This window comes from Mustela erminea, chromosome 10 (assembly GCF_009829155.1).
Source record: "Mustela erminea isolate mMusErm1 chromosome 10, mMusErm1.Pri, whole genome shotgun sequence".
In the NCBI taxonomy this organism is placed as follows: Eukaryota; Metazoa; Chordata; class Mammalia; order Carnivora; family Mustelidae; genus Mustela; species Mustela erminea.
This window is the reverse complement of record NC_045623.1, coordinates 74,774,231-74,796,171: the sequence shown is the minus strand read 5'-3', so window position 1 is coordinate 74,796,171 and position 21,941 is coordinate 74,774,231. Positions and strand designations below refer to the sequence as shown.

Sequence of the window (21,941 nt, the reverse complement as noted above, 5' to 3'; positions counted from 1 at the left end):
TAGTCAAATCTTATTCTTCCTGGTCTCAGTTTTCCCCTGTTCGGTGGGTGCAAATATTAACCTTGCTCATAACTCTGATCAATTGAAACATGTCTTCGCCTCTATATCTAGACATCTGAGCAATGGTGAAAGATAGAAAAATAAGAAAAAAAAAATCCAACCCTACAAGAGTGCTAACTGCAGTAATTATCATTTACATTCCTTTAAAAAATATTTTATTTATTTAAGCAAAAGCAAGAGTGAGAGCATGAGAGAGGAGAGGGCCAGAGGGAGAAGCAAACTCCCCACTGAGCAGGGATGTGGGATTCGATCCTGGGACTCCAGGATCACGACCTGAGCTGAAGGCAGTCACTTAACCAACTAAACCACCTAGGGGCCCTATAATTTACATTCTTCTACCCTAGCTGCACCCCTCATGTTGCTCGGGTCTCCTTCTCAGTATCCCTAGTCAGCTCTCTCCTATTTTCTAGTGACAGTTCTGCACTTTCACTACTCACAGGTCCCAATCCCGTTACCTTTCTCTCTCCACATTCTCAACAGACAACCCTACTTTCTACTTCTTCAAGAGTATAGAGGCCTCAGGAGTGAACTTTTTAAATTCCTGTCTCTCCTTTCTGATCTGCATTTGAGCTTTCCCTTTCCTCCTGTTTTCTCATTTTAGTGGAAGATATAGCCTTCCTCCTGCCCAAAGCTGCTCCTTCATTCCTTCTTTTCTCCTTGGGGACCTCATCCATCATTTGTCTCCTTTCTTCTACACCTCTCCACTGGCTCTTCAGCTCTCATATAAAAATGTTCAAGTTGCTTCCATCTTAAAAACACCCTCAAGAAAAAACAAAACAAAACAAAAAACACCCTCAAATCTTAATCTCACAAAACAAACTGAGGGTTGCTGGAGGGTGGGGAGAGTGGTGAGGTTATGGACACTGGGGAGGGTGTGTGCTATGGTGAGTGCTGTGAAGTGTGTAAACCTGACGATTCACAGACCTGTACCCCTGGGGCTAATAATACATTATATGTTTATTAAAAAATAAAAAAAAATTATTTAAAAAAAAAACCCTCAAAGTAGAAGAAACTAGTAACAGTGGTTGCTAACAGGGAAACCAGGTGGATAAGGAAGGAAGAAAAACATTTTACCATAAACATTTTTATACTTTTTGAACCCTGTGTACGTATTAGTTATAATTACTTTAAAATATCCATGGTTGCATCTCTCTTCCTCTTTCAGAAGGTCCTCTCCTTCTACATGTCTGTTAAGTACTGGTGTTTCCTTAGGCCCCCTATATCCTGTCCTTTTCTTTATATACTCTAATATTCTTGTGGCAAAGATGGTTCACATTCATAGCAAAATCTATTTAGTGAGCTAAATGTACTTATACATCTTATTTCTCCTATAAACCCGTTCCTTATCCCGTAGCCTCTAAATTTGTGAATGCCATCACCATCCACACAATTGTTCTTGCTAGAAACCTTCGAGTCATGCTTGATCTCTCCTTCTCTTTATCCTCCCACATCCAGTTAATTAGCCACCAAGTTCTAAATATTCTCCAACTTATCCCCATCTCTTTTTTACCACTGTCACTGTCTTGGTTTGGTTCTTCATCATTTCTTACTAGGATTACTACAATAGCCTCTCAGTGGTCTCTCTGGCTCTCATTCATGAAGTAATATTTCTAAAATATTAATCTGTTAATGAGCCTTCAAAGTATCCCTACTGGATAAAGCATATATTTGATTTTCACCTCTATCTCAGACTGTATAGACAGCATAGTACAGCAGTTAAGAGCATAGGCTTTGAAGTGAAGGACCTAAGTTTAATCACTAACTCTTTCATTAAACTTACCCAAGATTCAATCTCCTTATCTATTCTCAGTAAGGTCTGAAGGGGCTGGAGCAGTCTTGGCCCTATGAACTCTTGAAACTAGCAAACTAATACTCATTTTAAGAATGAAGCCCTGAGAATATGCTGGAATCCACATTGAGCAGGATAAGGATAATCAGTGCAAAGCAAAGAGAAAGGCCAGATAAAATGGAGATAATGGAGCAGAGGAGAAAGATCTCAAAGGAGGGGACTCTATAGCTATCCTGAGTTATCTTTCCCTTCTAAAATTTTAGGAAAATTAAATTTGGGTAAAATCAGCAATACAAAGGATTATAGTCACCCCAATATTTATAGCAGCAATGTCCATAATAGCTAAACTATGGAAAGAGCCTAGAGGTCCATCAACAGATGAATGGATAAAGAATATGTGGTATATATATACAACGGAATATTATGCAGCCATCAAAAACTGAAATCTTGCCATTTGCAACGACATAGATGAAACTAGAGGCTATTATGCTAAGCAAAATAAGTCAATCAGAGAAAGACAATTATCATATGATCTCACTGATATGAAGAATTTGAGAAACAAGACAGAGGATCATAGGGGAGGGGAGGGAAAAATGAAACAAGACAAAACCAGAGAGGGAGACAAAACCAGAGAGGGAGACAAACCATAAGAGACTCTTAATCTCAGGAAACAAACTGAAGGCTGCTGGAGTGGAGGGGGCTGTGAGAGATGGGTGGCTAGGTGAAGGACAATGGGGAGGTTATGTGCTATGGTGAGCATTATGAATTGTATAAGACTGATGAATCACAGACCTGTACCCCTGAAACAAATAATACACTATATGTTAATTTTTTTTTTTTTTTTAAGATTTTATTTATTTATCAGAGAGAGAGAGAGAGAGTGAGCACAGGCAGACAGAGGCAGAGGGAGAAGCAGGCTCCCTGACGAGTAAGGAGCCCGATGTGGGACTCGATCCCAGGACGCTGGGATCATGACCTGAGCCGAAGACAGCTGCTTAACCAACTGAGCCACCCAGGCGTCCCAACTATATGTTATTTTTTTAAAAAATTTTTTAAAAGGAGGGACGCCTGGGTGGCTCAGTTGGTTAAGCAGCTGCCTTCGGCTCAGGTCATGATCCCAGCGTCCTGGGATCGAGTCCCATATCAGGCTCCTTGCTACGGCAGGGAGCCTGCTTCTCCCTCTGCCTCTGCCTGCCTTTCTGTCTGCCTGTGCTTGCTCTCTCCCCCTCTCTCTCTCTGATAAATAAATAAAATCTTTAAAAAAAAAAATTTTTTTTTAAAAGGAAAGGATTAGAGTCAAATCCCGTACAAAGTTATTATAGAAAAAGATCATAGTAAGGGTTAGAGTAACATCTCTACAATGAACCACATGTCAGAAAGACATGCTCATGAAACAGGTTAAATCTGTAGGCGAATTATTTAAAAATAACCTCATATAAGAAAATAATAGATGAGAAGGTCAAAATAAATCTGATTTAGAAAAATTAGAAATTAGATGACAAAACTTAAGAAAGAGTTAGAAATCAAAGAAAAAAGATCATTTCAGAAACAACAGCTAAACTAGAAAGGACACAAAAGTGAATAAAACACAACACAATGCATAATACCTCGAGGGAAACAAGCATAAAAAAAAAGAAAAAAATCCTACAATCTAAGAAGAAACAGATAAAAAGAAGTTAAGGCAAAATAACTGAAAGTGAAGAAAAGCAACAAAAATCCAACATCTGTGTAAGAATTCCAAAGACTAGGGGCACCTGGATGGCTTAGTAGGTTAAGTGTCTACCTTCCGCTCCAATTATGATCTCAAAGTCCTGGAGATCACCCCTATGGGCTCCCTGCTCAGTGAGGAGCCTGCTGCTCCTTCACCCTCTGCCCACCCCGACCCCCGGCTCATGCACCCACTCTCTCTCAAAAAAAATCTTAAAAAAAAAAAAAAAATCCCAAGGACTAAAACCTAGGTAATGAAATAGAACAAAAACCTAAATTTATAATTCCAGAAGACTTATCTGAAACAATAAAAAAGACCAAAACTTCGCATGAAAAGGACCTACTACATATCTAGAAAACATGATTCAGATCAATAGGATATATTACATGGTAAAACCAGAAAAGTTTAAAGAAAAATAAAAACTTGGGGTGACTAGCTGGCTCAGTTGGTACAGCATGTGACTCTTGATCCTGGGGTCATGTGTTCAAGCCTTATGTTGTACACAGAACTTAAAAAAAAAAAATTAAGGGGCGCCTGGGTGGCTCAGTGGGCTAAGCCACTGCCTTCGGCTCAGGTCATGATCTCAGAGTCCTGGGATCGAGCCCCGCATCGGGCTCTCTGCTCAGCAGGGAGCCTGCTTCCCTCTCTCTCTCTACCTGCCTCTCCATCTACTTGTGATTTCTCTCTGTCAAATTAAAAAAAAAAAAAAAAATCTTAAAAAAAAAAAAAATTAAAATGGGGGGGCATCTGGGTGGCACACTCGGTTAAGCATCTGACTCTTGGTCTCAGCTCAGGTCGTGATTTTGGGGTCATGGGATCGAGCCCTACCTCAGGCTCCATGCTTAGCACGGAGTCTGCTTGAGATTCTCTCTCCTCTCCCTCTGCACCTCTCACTTGTGTTCTCTCTCCCTCTAAAATAAATAAATCAATCTTTAAAAAAATAAAATAGGGGTACCTGGCTGGCTCAGTCAGTGGAGCATGCAACTCTTGATCTTGGGGTTGTAAGTTTGAGCCCCAAATTGGGTGTAGAGATTACTTAAAAATAAAATCTTTAGGAGTGTCTGGGTGGCTCAGTGGGTTAAAGCCTTTTGCCTCTGGTCATGGTTCCAGGGTCCTGGGATCGATCCCCACATCAGGCTCTCTGCTCAGCAGGGAGCCTGCTTTCCCCTCTCTCTCTGCCTGTGTCTCTGCCTACTCGTGATCTCTGTCTGCCAAATAAATAAATAAAATCTTAAAAAAAAAAATCTTTAAATAAATAATTAAAAAACACCTTTGGGAATCCAGAAATAAGACCAACTCACTCATAAGGCAAAGAAAGATTTTCACTGTTTGGACAGCAACACTTTATAACAGAATCAATGAGGGAATTTAAGATATTCAAGGAAAAAATGTGAGTCAAGGATTTTATATCCATATAAATTGTCTTTCAAATATGAAGGCTTCAGCTAATCCACCTAGCATCGATATCATGAAGACTTTTTAAAGACGCTATTAGAAGTAAGCTTCAGGTAGCCGAAGACTAGAGAGAAAAGGACCAGGGCCTTGTGGCAGTGATTCACTTGCAGCTACTACATCCCAAAGAGACAATCAAAAACTTACGTGCCTCCAGACAGAAGAACGCACTATCACCTATGAAAGTCTTGTCCCTAAATTCAAAACCTGAATTTAATGGAGCTTCTAGGTCCAACTACCAATACCAATATAAAGAGAGGGATACTTATTAGACAACACCACAGGATCGCAATCAACAAATGCAGACTGTGAGGGAAAATGTATGAGAAAATGAATGGCCCAGTTTCTCCAACGAATAAATTATAAGAAAAAGAAGAGACAGAGGGAAAATCTATATATTAAAAAGAGACATTTCAACCAATTGTATAGACTTTATTTGCCTCCTGATTTAAATAAACACACTAAAACATTTTAAAATTATATTTATGAGGCAACTGGAAACTTATTCACTGTTTGGATATTTGATAATAAAGAATTAATTTTTTTAGGTGTTATAATGGTCTTACAGTTTTATTTTTATTTTTTAAAGAGCTCTTATCTTAGTAATATATACTTACAGATGAAGTAATATGATTTCTGAGATTTATTTCAAAAGAATATGAGAGGGAGCAAGACGGGTGGGGATATAGATGAAATAAGATCATCTAGGTTGATTTGTGATGACGTGGATGGAACTAAGGGGTATTATGCTTAGCAAAATAAGTCAATCCGAAAAAGACAACTATCATATGATCTCCCTGATATGATGGAAGTGGAGATGCAACGTTGGGGGTTTGGGGGTAGTTGGGAGGAAGACAAACCATAAGAGACTCTTAATCTCACAAAACAAACTGAGGGTTGCTGGGGGGAGGAGGGGAGGGAGGGAGGGAGGGGGGTGGGGTTATGGACATTGGGGAGGGTATATGCTATGATGAGTGCTGTGAAGAGTGTAAACCTGGCAATTCACAGACCTGTACCCCGGGGCTAATAATACATTATATGCTTACAAAAAAATTAAAAAATAAAAAAAAGATTATCTGGGTTGATAACTACTAAAGTTGGGTGACAGATACTCGAGCAATGTTCCATTTTTGTACATGTTTGAAGTTTTCCCTGATAAATAGTTAAAAAGAACAAACAAACTATGGTCCATAATTGGTTATTTAATAAATTAAGCAATTATAATCATTATTATAGCCTCAATACATATTTGGTAAATGAATGAGTTCGGACATAGATAAGAATGAATCATTCATCAACAAATATGAAACACTATTGTGGAGAAGACTGAAAATCTAAGAACTTCCATGTTATCAACACTAGTTATACGAATGGAGCTCACTCACCCAGGGCGTGGGAGAATGAATGAGCCAGTAACCTTTCTTGAAAAGTCAGGGAAAGAGGGTAGGCAGCTGAAATAAAAAGTGAGAAGCCAGTAAGTCAGCAAAAATTGTGGCATGAGATAAGGTAAAATGAAGTAGAAAACAGTGCCAGAAGAATAAAACCAAATAAAATATGTATGTCAGCTGAAAAAACACACAGCAAGTATGATGTCCAACTTCAATATCCTATAAGCACACATGATGGAAGTTTCCAAATATAAAGAGAACTGCGATATATTTAGCAAATGCAATGCAAATGAGAAACATTATAAACTAAAATGGTGAAACATATTTTAAACAAAAAAGCCAAATAAAGCTAATATACTGTTGTGGTCTTTCTCTAGAAAAGCAGAAGTCACATGGGATAACCTCAAAGTAATATTTGGGGAACTCAATCCGAAGGAAGTGGGTAAAGATAAAAGAATCAAAAGGTCATAAACCCCCAAGTCTCAAAGGCAATAATCTTACCTAAAATCTTACTTAAAAAAAGACCAAAATAGTCGCCAAATGTTTAGGAAGCTGCTTTGTGGGATCAAGGTAAGAGAAATACATTGGCTCAAAGGGGGCACTGCTTTTAAACCCTGGCACAGCCTGGGGCTACAACTTTCTACTTCAGAGAGGTACATGACATCTCTTAGCAAACACCAACAAAATGCCATTCTCAGGCTGTTTCACTTTCCTCAACTGTTTATGTGTATTTCCATTACCTTTCCTACAAGTGTGTTGATCCCACCCAGATGGTTCTGAATTTTGGCTTAGCTCAAACTTCGGCTATTTAGGAGTCTGCTAAGTTCCTCCACAGGTTAGCTTAGTTGCCTCTGCTCCAGGCTGGAATGCAAGTTGGCATGAAGCCAGGTATCAGGAGCCATTGGTGGAGGAGGAATCAAGCAGAAACAGCAAAGACAGCAGAGACCTGCTAGCCCTAGTCTCAGCTCAAGAAAAGGCACAGAGGCAGGATTATATGTAAAAGGTGCTGTGATGTCAATTATGTAAAAACAAAGTGGGATGAAAGGACGAAAAGAAATGAGACTGTGCAGAATGACTTAATGAGGACTCTTACCTTTAGGTTCTAAAATAAGGATTCAATGGTTAAAACCATAAGCAGCAGCAGGAACTTGGAAGTACAGTGTCCTACTGGCATTTACTTTACTTGCTTCACATGCCTATTCCTATTTATAGTTGTTACTACTATTTCTCAGGCCCCTAATTGTTACAAGCCTCACATGAGACTTCTAGAACTGCCAGTTCCAGGTTCAAGCAAAAGTAACATTTCTAGGAGTTAGAAACTAGGGAGCAGAGAGATTACACCTCCATCCTAAATGATTAGACTGTAGCTAAAACAGCCCCCGGGAAGTCCACCAAGCACCCTAAGCTTCTTAGTAAACCTGGTATCTGTTCCTATGAAAGACCAGAACTATCATTTCATTTTCTTAGTGGAATTCCCAGTATCTTCCCTAAGGAAATAAGCAGCTGCAGTCCAGAAAGTAACACACCCAACATTATGGTATTGGAAATCTCTCTAGTCAGAAACACCAAAACCTACTTGGATGGAAGCACAGGAAAACGAAAAGGCCAAAAGTGAATGGAAATGCCTATAATACATTGCACTGGCAGTCCTAGCCAGGGCAAGATTAAAAAAAAGCATAAAGATTAAAAAGGAGTCTACAATTTGATAAGGCCAATCTTCAAAAAGCAATTTTATGTCTATACACAAGCAACAAACAATTGAAAAATAGAGTAAAAAGCACCAGTTACAATACCATTAAAAACATCTACCTAGGAATAATTTACCAAGAGATGTTCAAAACTTCTACATTGAAAATTATAAAACACTATGAGAGAAATTAAAAGAAACCTAAATAAATAGATGTTCAAGACTGGAAGAATCAATATTAACTAATTATAACTAATTAGTTGTTATTAACTAATTAGTTAACTAATCTCTAGGTCCAGTTCAATTCCTACTACAAAGCTAAAATAATCAAGACATTATTCAATGTGCTTTGAAGACTCGACAAATAGACCAATGAAACAAAATAGAGAAAACCGAAAGACCACACATATACAGTCAGTTGATTTTCAATGAAGGCACCAGTCCAATTCAATGGGGAAAGTAAAATCTTTCTAACAAATCGTGCTGGAGGGGTGCCTGGGTTAAAGCCTCTGCCTTCGGCTCAGGTCATGATCCCAGGGTCCTGTGATAGAGACCCGCATGGAACTCTCTGCTCAGCAGGGAGCCTGCTTCCTTTTCTCTCTCTGCCTGCTTCTCTGCCTACTTGTGATCTCGGTCTGTCAAATAAATAAATAAAATCTTTTTTAAAAAAAATGGTGCTGGAATAAATATCCATATAGAAAAAAAGAAAATTTTATCCCTACCTCACACCGCATACAAAATTAAATCAAGATGGGGTAAACATTAAAGAGTATCTTTATTGGGGTACCTGAATGGCTCAGTTGATTAAGTGTCCAGCTCTTGGTTTTGGCTCAGGTCATGATCTCAGGGGCATGAGACTGAGTTCCATGTGGGGCTCCACACTCAGTGGGAAGCCTGATTGGGATTCTCTCCCTCTCTCTCTGACCCTTCCCCCACTCATGTGCTCCCTTTTTCTCTCTCAAATAAATAAATCTCTTTTTTGTAAGGTTTTCATTTATTTATTTGACAGAGAGAGACACAGTGAGAGAGGTAACACAAGCAGGGGGAGTGGAAGAGGGAGAAGCAAGTTTCCTACCAAGCAAGGAACCTGAGGCGGGGCTCGATCCCAGGAGTCTGGGATCATGACCTGAGCCGAAGGCAGACACTTAACGACTGAGCCACCCAAGTACCCCTCAAATAAATAAATCTTAAAAAAGAAAAAAAAGGAATATATTCACAAGCTTGGGATAGGCAAAGATTTCTTAGAGAGGACACAAAAAGTATATTAACCACAAAGGAAAAAAAAGCAATAATCTGAATTTCATCAACATCAAAAAATTCTGGTCATGAAAAGACACCATTAAAAAAGTAAAAAGGCAAGCCAAAGACTGGCAGAAGATAGTTACAACACATTTGGCAAAAGGCTTGCACCTAGAATACATACGGAATTTCTATAATCAATAAAAAAAGGTAAACAACTCAATTTAAAAATAGGCAAATGCTTCGAACCCTCCATAAATATAAACAAATGGCCAATAACCACATGGACAGGTGGTTAGCATCACTATTATCAGAGAAATGCAAATTAAAACCACAAGATACTACTACATTTATATCCACTAGAATAGTTAAAATGTAAAAGTACAATTGACAATATTAGGTGTTGATGAAGACATGAAGCAAATGTAACCCTTACACATTGTTGATGGAAGTATAAAATGGTATAACCACTTGGAAACCTATATGGCAGTTTCTAATACAGTAAACCCTACAAACTAGAATATTTTCACAAAAAGATTGCAGAACAATATTCATAACAGCTTTATTAATGATATCTCAAAATCAGAAACAACCCAAATAACCCAACAGAGAAATGAATAAATAGTGGTATATTTATTCAATGGAATAAAAAAAAAACTAGTTATATCTTCAACAATATGAGTCTGAAAAATATTACATTGAACCAAAGAAACTAGAATAAAATGGTATGATTCCATTTATATCTAGTTCATGAACAAGCAAAGTTAACATTATTCTTATGAAATTGTTCATATGAAAATGTTCTTCATTTGGGTAGTGGTGTTTAGGGTGTATGTATCTGTCAAAACTCACTGAACTGTATACTTAATATCTTTGTATTTTACTGTGTGTAAATTATTCCCCTATAATGGTAGGATGGAGAGAAAGACCATATATATTTCATTTTTTTAAAAAGATTTTATTTATTTGATAGAGAGAGAGAGCACAAGCAGGCAGAGAGAGGGGGGAAGCAGGCTTCCTGCTAAAAAGAGAGCCCTGATCCCAGGACCCTGAGACCATGACCTGAGCTGAAGGCAAAGGCTTAACCCTCTGAGCCACCCAGGTACCCCGGCCATATACATTTCTGCATTAAGTTTTTGTTCTTTAGTGCATAGGCAGGTTGAATATATTAATACATCTGTTTACAGTTACCAGAAATACCAGGAGAGACTGCTCCTCAATTCAAACAAGATGGCAACATTATCATACAGATTGAATTTTCACCAGAAGATATCAATTTAAAAATAGTATATAGTGGGGGCGCCTGGGTGGCTCAGTGGGTTAAAGACTCTGCCTTCGGCTCAGGTCATGATCTCAGGGTCCTGGGATCGAGCCCCGCATTGGGCTCTCTGCTCAGCAGCGAGCCTGCTTCCCCCTCTCTCTCTGCCTGCCTCTCTGCCTACTTGTGATCTCTATCTGATAAATAAATAAAATCTTTAAAAAAAATAAAAAATAAAATAAAATAAAAATAGTATACAGTGGATATTTCTCAGTTCATTGGCCACAGGCCAGTATGGAGACTGTGCCCTCATATTCATATGCCCTTGTTAGTATCTAATCAAAGTAGATCAAAAGGTCAAATGTTATATTGTAAGGATGAGAGTCAGGAATTTTTGAAAATTCCTTTGTACTTCTTTCTGGTCAATCTGTCATCTGCAGAGTGAACTCCGGCTCTGATTTTTATCACTATAGATTAAGTTTTGTTTATTCATGGGGGCACCCGGGTGGCTCAGTCAGTTGAGCATCCAGTTCTTGCTTTTGGCTCAGGTCATTATCTCTGGGTTGTGGGACTGAGCCCTGAGTCACGCTGCACACTGAGCATGGATCCTGCCTGGGATTCTCTCTCTCTCTCCTCTGTCCTCCCCCCACTCCCACCCCCTGCACCCCTCCACACACACGCATTCTCTCTAAAAATTAATAAATAGAGAACTGAATAAATAAAGTTTGCTTGTTCATGAACTTCATTTAAATGGAATCTTTTTTATTTTAAAAGATTTTATTTATTTATTTGTCAGAGAGAATGAGAACAGGCAGACAGAGTGGCAGGCAGAGGCAGAGGGAGAAGCAGGCTCCCTGCTAAGCAAGGAGCCTGATGTGGGACTTGATCCCAGGATGCTAGGATCATGACCTGAGCCGAAAGCAGCTGCCCAACCAACTGAGCCACACAGGCGTCCCTAAATGGAATCTTTAAAAGCACATTTGGAATTTATCTTTTTTGGGGCGATTGAGTGGTTCAGTCAGTTAAGCATTTGCCTTCGGCTCAGGTCATGATCCTAGGGTCCTGGGATCGAGCCCTGTGTCAGGCTCCCTGCTCAGTGGGGACTCTGCTTTCCCTCTCCCTCTGACTCACCTCCCTGCTTGTGCTCTCACTCATGATCTCTCTCTCAAATGATATAAAAAATCTTTTTAAAAAAAAGCCTATTTTGGGGCCTCTGGGTGGCTCAGTCATTAAGTGTTTGCGTTCAGCTCAGGTCATGATCCCAGGGTCCTGGGATTGAGCCCCACCATCACAGGAAGCCTGCTTCTCCCTCTCCCACTCCCTCGGCTTGTGTTCCCTCTGTCACTGTGTCTCTCTCTGTCAAATAGAAAATAAAATCTTAAAAAAAAAAAAGCATATATTTTTTATAAAGATGTACAATTACTCAAAAATACTGGAAACCAGTGACTATAATAACTAAATGTCTAAATCTTCATTAATAATCAAAATAGGGACACCTGGCTGGCTCAGTCAGAGGAGTATGTGACTTTTGATCTTGGGGTCATGAATTTGAGCCCCATGTTAGGTACAAAAATGACTTAAATAAATACATACATCTAAAAAAAAAAGTGGTTGAAGAGTACATGGGCAACAAAATATGTGATGCTAGAATACATTTTCGAAAAAGCATTATAAACTGTTGTAGGAAAACATAAGGTGATATTTATCTTCAATAAGTAATACAAATCAAGAAATAGTTTCTCACCTTAAGTTTTGGGTATATTTGGCGCAGAGAATCTGCAGTCCCCCTGTCAGCTTCATCAGGAATACACACAATATCTAGCTTCATTTTCATCTTGAATTCTGCAGATAGAGCCTTTTGGACATCCCTGGTTGTGATGATGATGACTTCTACAGAACAAAAGGGAAAAAGAAGGAAAAACACAAAAACACATTTATTTAGACAGTGGTTTCACCAGTTCAATTAAATTTGGTTTGTTTCTAGATTTAATAATAACAGTTGATATTACTGAACCTTTTCAATGTATTTACAGGCATTCTCTTAATTCTTACAACAATCTCATTTTACAAATGAGAAAACTTGGACTAAAAGATATTAAGTCACTTTGTTCAGGGTTACACAACTAGTAAGCAATGGACTCAAGATAAAACTCGTCTGATGATTAGGGCCCACACTTTAATATATTATATATGGGGCACCTGGGTGGCTCAGTGGGTTAAAGCCTCTGCCTTCGGTTCAGGTCATGATCCCAGGGTCCTGGGATGGAGCCCCACATTGGGCTTTCTGCTCAGCAGGGAGCCTGCTTCTTTCTCTCTCTCTGCCTGCCTCTCTGCCTACTTGTGATCTCTGTCTGTCAAATAAATAAATAAAATCTTTTTAAAAATTACATATCATTACTTGATGCAAAGAGCTCAGAAGAGCATGCATCAAAGCAGATACAAATGGGATCACATCTGAAATCTTCATTCACTACAAAGGAAGAGCTATCACCACTTCCTACCAGGTAGCCATGAGTACTTCACTGAGGACCACAATGAATGCTACCAAGAGACAATCCCCACTTAACAGATGTCTTCATTTTATCCACATATCTGGTAATGAATGACAGAAAACTGGAAATCTTTGTTAATGATCTTTGGTAGGGTAATGTAATTCACTGCAACATAACTTGTATTGCTAATGCCTGAAGATCAGATTTTATTTATTTTTAAAGATCTTGTTTACTTATTTGACAGAGAGACAGATCACAAGTAGGCAGAGAGGCAGGCAGAGAGAGGGAGAGAAGCAGGCTCCCTGCTGAGCAGAGAGCCGGATGCGGGACTCGATCCCAGAACCCTGGGATCATGACATGAGCCGAAGGCAGAGGCTTTAACCCACACTGAGCCACCCAGGTGCCCCTGAAGATCAGATTTTAGCATCTCAATTTCCACTTGTTCCATGATACTGTTCCAGGTAACAATTTTCTCTCCCTTTCACCATAATCACACTTTTCTCTTTTCTTCCCTTCTCTTTCTTCCTCCCTCTTTCTTTTCCAAATCATTTAATTTTCCTTCCTTCCTTCTCTCACCTTTCTTCCATTCCCTGCTTTGCTTTTAGTACCAACTCATTCAACCAATAAATACAAATACACTTCATATGTAAAGAAAAAATAGGCACTGAGAAGTCAGAGATGAATTCAACATGGTTCCTATTCTTAAGAAACTTAACATGGAGAAATGACTAAGAAAGTGGAAGTGATGGCCTTTGAGATAGGTCAAGATAAATTCAAGACCACTGAAAACTTCTTTAGTATACACTCTATAAATACTGATGTTACAAAGATGAATGAGGTACAGTAGCTGCTCTCAGATCAGTCTTCCATTCCACTAATTACAGCATAAAACAGGCCTTGGTGGGTACTGAGATAGAAAAACAAAGTGTGATGGAACCATCGAGGACAGGGTGATTGATGCTGTTTGGAACTTCAAAGAGAAGATAACATTTTGGAGAAGACATTTTATTTTACTTTTTTTTTTTTTTTTTGGAGAGAACATTTTAGGGAGAGTGCATAGTCAAGGAAGTAACTGGAAATATGGGACAGTCTAATAACTGGACTAAGACTCTTATGTGTGGATAGAAAGAAAAAAACTAAGCAGGACTACATTAACTTCTCTAAACTCATGAACAATATGAAGAAAGTGAACACAGACTTTGTTATTAAATTCCGGAATCCTGTGTTTAGGAGGCATTCATCAATTTCTAAGTGAGACTTAGTGAGATAAAATTTCCTATGTAATGGGTGTTAAATACACCATAAAAGAAACCCCTAACCACAACTGAAGATATAGCAAGAGTAAAAAGGAAAAAAAAGTTACTGATGGCAAATCCACAAGGAGTTATTAAAGTATAGTATGATATTTTAAAGTATATTAAAAAGAAAATCTTTTGGGGCACCTGGCTGGCTCAGTTGGTAGAGCATGGGACTCTTGATTTCAGAGTTGTGAGTTTAAGCTCTACACTGGGTATAGATTACTTAAATAAAATCTCGAAAAGAAAAGAAAATAGAAAATCTTTTCTTAAACATCTCTTAACATCAATGTCATGCAGACCACTGCACAGAAACATTCATGGGTCTCTTTCAGGAAGGCAATTATCATAGCACAATGAACACTGGAACACAAAACTGTGCCCCAGGACCAGACACCACTTCCATCTAGTACTCAGATTTGCTACATCTAACTATAGGACACCTCAAAGTCATTGCAGCCAAAGCTGAATTCATATTCATTCAAATTTGTTCCTTGTCCTGGTTATCCGTATCACCACCTAGTCACCTAGTCACCCAAGCAAAAAAGTAGAGGGAACTCCTCTCTCTTTTTCTACTCTCCCTCCCCATAAATCATCAACCTTCTCAAATGTTCTCTCTTCTCCATCCTTAGTGCTACTTCTTTAGTTCAGGTCCTATTTCTTTAGTTCACGGTTGCTATGGACTTCTGTATCAATTCCCCAGTTCATCTCCCTGCATGTTGTCCTAACTCCCTCAAATCCATTCTTCATATAATTTCCAAAGCAATATTTCTAAAATGTGCATCTAAGTTGTCAAATTTGTTACCATAAAGTTGTTCAAAATATTTACTTACTATCTTTTTAATGTCTGAAGGATCTGTAGTGATGTCCCCTCTATTTATATATGTATTTAGACTACAAGGTCCTAGAAATCAGGGCCTGAGTTATCTTTTCAATACTGTACCCCTTAATATATTAATACATTACCACATACATATAGATTCACAGTTAAGTGCTGACTATGAGGTACTAACTTGGATTCCTATTGCACTCCTTCTGATATCTTTACACAGTTCATCTTGAATCATTGTGGGGAGCAACTCTAACACAGTAATAGTGCTGTCTTCTCAAGAACCTTTTAACACAGCAATAGAGTACTGCTATGTTCTTAATTTATAGAGGCCAACAGTCAATGTTGAGTCAATCTCATTCATCCTCTCTCACCCTCATAAAGCTGAAAAATCACTGGGATCAAACATCCCTCAAGTTTTATGAGTATATTTAATTGTCATAGCTCACCTTCAAATCCAACACGCTCAAGCAGGTTCAATGGGTACCAAATTAAAGGTTTGTTCCCAACTGGAAGCAGAGGTTTGGGAATGCTGGAAGTCAGGTCTGTCATCCGAGATCCCCCTCCAACTGCCATTACTACTGCTTGAAATTCCATTTTCACAAACTGCTGTCACAGAAAAAAAAAACAATTAACAGGAAAAAAAAAACTATAAAATTCAAAGCACACACAGTACTAACCCTACTTCTACTTAGGTTATTGATACTATGTCAAATGTGCCTCTTGCAACTCCAAAAACCACAGTGAGAAAGTTTCCTTAGCTATAGTATAAGCATCACCTTTATTATATTTTTTGACTCACCAATACATATTCTCAGCCCCAGCCAAGGGAGATGGGCTGAAGGAGGCATGTGAATTAAAGAAACTTGGCCCTTTCCCTTGAGGTGCTCACAATTAAGTGGAGAAGACAAATTCAGTAAATTACAATATACTATGGTTAGTGTCATAGCAGAGATATATTCAAGATGCAGTAGGCATATAGTCTCAGTCTTCCTAGAAAAGTCCAGGAAAGTTTTATAGGAAGGTAAGATCTGAGCTGACTCTTCAAGGATTAAGAGTTTACCAAGTGGGGTGGGTGGGTGTGTGTGTAATGGAATAAAACTCACCCATCAAAAAAGAACGAAATCTTGCCATTTACAATGACATGTATAGAGCTGGAGGGATTTATTCAAAGCAAAATAAGTCAGTCAGAGAAATACAAATATCATATGATTTCATGCATATGTGGAATTTGAGAAACAAAACATGAACATAGGGGAATGGAAGGAAAAATAAATAAAGATGAAAACAGAGAAGAAGACAAACCATAAGAGACACTCAACTCTAGGAAATAAACTGAGCATTGCTGGAGTGGAGGTATGTGGGGGAATGGGGTAACTGGGTGATGGGCATCAAGGAGGGCACTTAAAGTTATGAGCACAGGGTGTTATATGCAACTGGTAAACCACTAATTTCTACCCCTGAAACTAATAATACAGTATATGTTACCTAAACTGAATTTAAATAAAAAGAAAACTTTAAAAAGGAGTTTACCAAGTGGGCTTCTAATGAGTTATTTCTTGAAAAAAGAGTTAACAGCAATAAATACAAAATATATAAATAAATATAATATATAAATATATAAATAAAAAATAAATACAAGCATATTAGGTCTCTGAAAAGTATAAAATGACTTAAAACGTCTCCAATAACTCAGCCATCTGCTCCCATCTTTTCATTATCCCCAATGATGAAAGACATTGCTATAAACACAAATGCAGGCTTGCATCTGAACCTAGATTTGCAGAGCCCAGTGGCAGAAACAAATCAGATTAATTCCCTTTTCTAAACTCAAGGTAATAAACAAACCTGTTTGACCTTCAAAATAATCTCTTTACAGGTGCTACCACAGAAAAGATGCGTAATAAAAGGTCATAAACTTTACTGATTTAAAATAAAAGTACTTCTTGATTTACAACAAATGATATAACATTTTTTTTTAAGATTTTATTTATTTATTTGACAGAGATCACAAGTAGGCAGAGAGGCAGGCAGAGAAAGAGGGGAAGAAGGCTTCTTGCTGAGCAGAGAGCCAGATGCCATGTGGGGCTCTGGGATCATGACCTGAGCAGAGGGTAGAGGCTTTAACCCACTGAGCCACCCAGGCACCCCTGATACAACTTTTTAAATACAAGTGTGAAATGCAATGTTCAGAAAAAACATTATTTGACAGTAAGCTGACAAATAATGTTGCACCTTTATTCATAATTATGATAATCTCTAGGCCCCTGGGTTTAAACTGCAGCACTTAAACCCAGTACACCCGAGGCACAAAGTGAAGGCTCCTGCACAACATCTACAACTTAAAGATACAGTAATTTCGGGGCACCGGGGTGGCTCAGTCCATTAAGCGTCTGCCTTTAGCTCACAGGGTCCCAGGATTGAGCCCCTCTGCGGGCTCCCTGCTCAGCCGGGAGCCTGTTTTTCCCTCTCCTTCTGCTGCTCTCTCTCAAATAAATAAATAAATAAATAAAATCTTAAAAATGAAAGAAAAAAGGTACCATAATTTCAATTCCAGCAAGCATTGCCTCAGATTAGAATTTAAATTCAATTTGGCTGGCACTATATAATTCGTTTCACATCTGATGTTATTATGAAGAGAACATTGGCGCTTTCGCAGTCAGAAGACCTGAGTTTGAGTTCTGGTTCTACCACTTACAGGCAAGGCCTGACATTTAAGGCCTGACAATTAAAACTCTAAGCGTCCTCAGTTCCTAGAAGGGAACCTGGTACTTAAGCTCACAAACCCTGAAGCAGAATGTCAAATGCCGCAGTGTCACAACTCTGGGTAATGGGAGTCTCCCAAGCTTTGGAGTGGGGGAGGGGGGGGTGTTCATGGCATCTCAGACATGCTTCCATTATTGCAGTTATTGCCTCTCTCTTTGTCAACCGGTGAGATAAAACACTACCATAATGGGTCTTTCATCTGGAGCTTGTTGTATTCCGATTTGATTGCTTTGCCCCAAACAACGAAAAACAGGCAGAATAAATAAATGAAGGGCTGAAGTGGAAAGAGTTCAGGTACTCTGCGGAGTGTCTGGTCCCCGATCTGGTCCTCGCTGTGACTTCAAGCAGATGCTCCCCTCCTGAAACTCCTCTCCATCTGTTGCACAAAGTGGTTGGCTCCCTTCTAGTTCGGCCACTTAGCTGCCTGCCCGGTCCTGGCAGGGACTTGAGCTGGAGACCCTGGGGCTCTGCACCCTCGCCCACCTCATCAGGCCTTCCTCGGCTGGGATCAAGAAGCCTGCTTCCCCCACATGAAGCGGGACCCCGTGGCCCTCACCGCGGTGTTCATTCCCAACAGCCAGCTCGTAAGGGGCCTGACAGCGCAAAAGCCGCAGCTTTACCTCTCAACTCCCGGCGCGCCACAACAGCTCCTAGCGCTCCCCACGCTCCCCACGCCGCCTGCGACTGAGAGCCTAAAGGCGCAGGCGCGCGATGGCCAAGCATATCGATGGGACCGCAGGCCCGCAGAGCAGAGAGGAGCGCCGAGCAATAGATTACGTAGCGAGCGTTTGCATTCTTAGAGGAGGAGAGGAGGCACAGTGGTCTGTACCCTTTCGTTCATTCACAAGTCATCAACGCCCATTGAGTGTCCTTCCTAATGCTGCGCTCCTGGAATCCTGGAACAAGTCACGGTCTCTTGCTTCAAGATCTCATTCTACCACCTGGCCCCTACTACTACTACTGGGCTAGCCAGTGGAGAAATGTCTAAATGCCCTTGCAGGCCAGGGATTGCCAAGGCTTTCTAGGTCTGCGATGTCTAAGGCAGAGACTCACATCGGCTATGTGAACCAGACTCTAATGGTATGGAAAACAATCACCTTTAGCCATCAAAACTGTGTGAGGGGGGCGCCTGGGTGGCTCAGTGGGTTAGACCTCTTCCTTGGACTCATGATCTCAGGGTCCTGGGATGGAGTCCTGAGTTGGGCTCTCTGCGTGGGAGGGAGCCTGCTTCCTCCTCTCTCTCTCTCTCTCTCTGCCTGCCTCTCTGATTACTTGTGATCTCTGTCAAATAAATAAGATCTTAAAAAAAAAAAAAAAAAGAGAGAGAGAGAGAGACAGAGAGAACAGTACAGAGGCCAGTAGAGAGGAAGGGAAGTAAGCCAGATGGAAAGTGAATGATGATAAAGGTCAAATAGGCAGTGGGAGAGAGAGTGGAGAATTCAGATTGCAGGGGTCTTGTAGGCCATTGTGAAGACCCCTTGAATTAAGCAGAGGAGGGACATGATATGACAGATTTTTAAAGGATCACTCTGGGGTTGCTGTGTTAATAGATTCCCTGGAATCAGGGAGTCCACTTAAGAGGCTGCAACTCCATGAGAGACCCCAAATGTCTACATCTACATAACTACAACAATTGTGAGAAATAATAATAAAATAGTTGTTTTAAGCAGTTAGTTATGGGGTGGCTTATAAGCTACGGTAGGTAACAGGAACAAGAGCCATTTTCTCTTTCCCACACATTCCTACAATTTCCTAACCTTTTAGAAGCTTCCCCTTTTTCTGTCCCTCTCTTAAACCTTGAGTTGCTTTAGCTCCTTCCAAGTTAAGAGAGTTTAATTTTTGCAATAAAAAATAAAGGAGTTTGACTTTATTCAACAATATTTATTGAGTGCCTAATATGTGCCAAGCAATGTCTTAGGTGCTGGGGAAACAGCAGTCAGGACTTGAAATTTTTCCCAGATTTTTCAACCAGAAGAATAAGACCTCAGGTTAGATGCCACTGGTTGTGGGGGAGAGTTGGGGGTAAGACCTGAGACCTTTTTATCCACAAAACCAGCCTATTTTTGCCCTGTTTTTCCTTAACTTTAGGATGCTGGTGATGACTTACTGAATAATTAGTTATTTTACCTAAAATGTAATACCAAGTATGTTGGTAAAAGGGAGTGTGGAGTGATTGGCCACAGGAGGCCTGAAACTTTAGTTTCCTTCTGCAGCAAGATTCTTTCTCCTGGTTATTAGCTGAAGCAAAGAGAAGCCTTGAGAATTATGGCATGGTTTTGAGGTAAGAACTAGTTACGAAGTAAGAACAGCATTCAGCCCCGTATCTGTCATCCATTCTATTTTTTTTTTAAAGATTTTATTTATTTATTTGATACAGAGAGAGAGATCACAAGTAGGCAGAGAGGCAGGCAGAGAGAGAGAGGGGAAGCAGGCTCCCTGCTGAGCAGAAAGCCCGATGCAGGGCCCGATCCCAGGACCCCGGGACCATGACCCCAGCCGAAGGCAGAGGCTCAACCCACTGAGCCACCCAGGCACCCCTATCTATCATCCATTTTATTTTTTTTTTAAAGATTTTATTTATTTTATTTGACAGACAGAGATTACAAGTAGGCAGAGAGGCAGGCAGAGAGAGAGAGAGAGAGAGAGGAGGAAGCAGGCTCCCTGCTGAGCAGAAAGCCCGATGCGGGACTTGATCCCAGGATCCTGAGATCATGACCTGAGCTGAAGGCATCGGCTTAACCCACTGAGCCACCCAGGCGCCCCTCTGTCATCCATTTTAAATGCTCATGTTTAAACTAGCAAATATTTTCAGGGAACTTATTCCTGTAACTGAGTAGTTGAGTAATTGCTTCAGTTTAAATGGCTTTTATTCCCTAGGACAGTGGTTCACAAACTTTTTGGTTTGTGGCCCCTTTATAGTTTTTTTTTTAACTTTTTTTTTTTTTTAAGAGAGAGAGAGAATGTGTGTGTGTGCACCAGGAGTGGGAGGGGAGAAGGAGCAGAAGGAAAAGGAGAGAGAGAATCTCAAGCAGGCTCCACACCCAGCTCAGAGCCCTACCAGCCCTACCCAGCTGGATCTCAGGAACCCGAGATCATGACTTAAGTTGAAATCAAGAGGTGGACGCCCAACCAACTGAGCTACCCAAGTGCCCCGAGGATCCTTTTCACTATTAAAAATTATTGGGGACTCTTGAGGTACCTGGTTGGCTCAGTCTGTGGAGCATGTGACTCTTGATCCCAAGGTTGTGAGGTCCAGCCCCATGTTGGGTGCAGAGGTTACTTAAAAATAAAATCTTTAGGGGCATCTGGATGGCTCAGTGGGTTGAGCCTCTGCTTTCAGCTCAGGTCATGATCTCAGGGTCCTGGGATTGAGCCCCGAGTCAGGCTCTCTGCTCAGCGGGGAGCCTGCCTCCCCCCCGCCCCGCCTGCCTCTCTGCCTACTTGTGATCTCTGTCCAATAAATAAATAAAATCTTTAAAAAGAAAATTATTGGGGGCCCCAAAGGACTTTTGTTTATATGGATTTTATCTGTTGATATTTACCATATTAAGAACTCCAATCTAAGAAATTAAACATTAATTCATTTTCAAAATAAAAATAATAAAATTATTGCATGGTAACATAAATACCATTTGTATGATAACCTATGTTTTAAACCAAAAAAATCAGAAGAATGCCATACTTTCACCTTTTTGCATATCTCTTTAATGTCTGGCTTCATAGAAAACAGCTGGATTCTCTCATCAGTTGCAATATATTGTTTTGGGTGAATTCTATGATAAAACCTGACCTCACATAGATATGGTAGGAAAAGGGAGAGATATTTTAATAGCCTTGTCAGATAGTTGTAGGTAAGACTGTGGTACTACACAAAAACTCAGTAAGTGGCAGTTTTTTAAAGATTAGTTGTAATGTAGAATTGTTATATCAATGAGCATTTGTACTCTAATACTTGCTTTTCGAATGGACAATTTGATG

At 39.8% G+C, this 21,941-nt stretch overlaps 1 protein-coding gene across 3 annotated transcripts in view; it reads right to left on the bottom strand.

Annotated features, from left to right (window-relative positions):
- EIF2B3 (eukaryotic translation initiation factor 2B subunit gamma) overlaps positions 1-18,665 on the bottom strand; it is a 126,388-nt gene extending 107,723 nt beyond the window's left edge. The window contains exons 1-3 of one of the 3 annotated variants that reach the window (XM_032301697.1): positions 18,584-18,665; positions 15,647-15,803; positions 12,326-12,471 (exon numbers count right to left, since the gene is read on the bottom strand). In XM_032301697.1, the coding sequence (XP_032157588.1) occupies positions 12,326-12,471; positions 15,647-15,794 (294 nt within the window). In that variant the 5' untranslated portion in view covers positions 15,795-15,803; positions 18,584-18,665. Of the gene's footprint in view, positions 1-12,325; positions 12,472-15,646; positions 15,807-18,519; positions 18,539-18,583 lie in introns of those variants that run through there. The other 2 variants (XM_032301696.1, XM_032301695.1) reach the window with 2 other exon arrangements.
- Between the last annotated feature and the right edge of the window lie 3,276 nt (positions 18,666-21,941).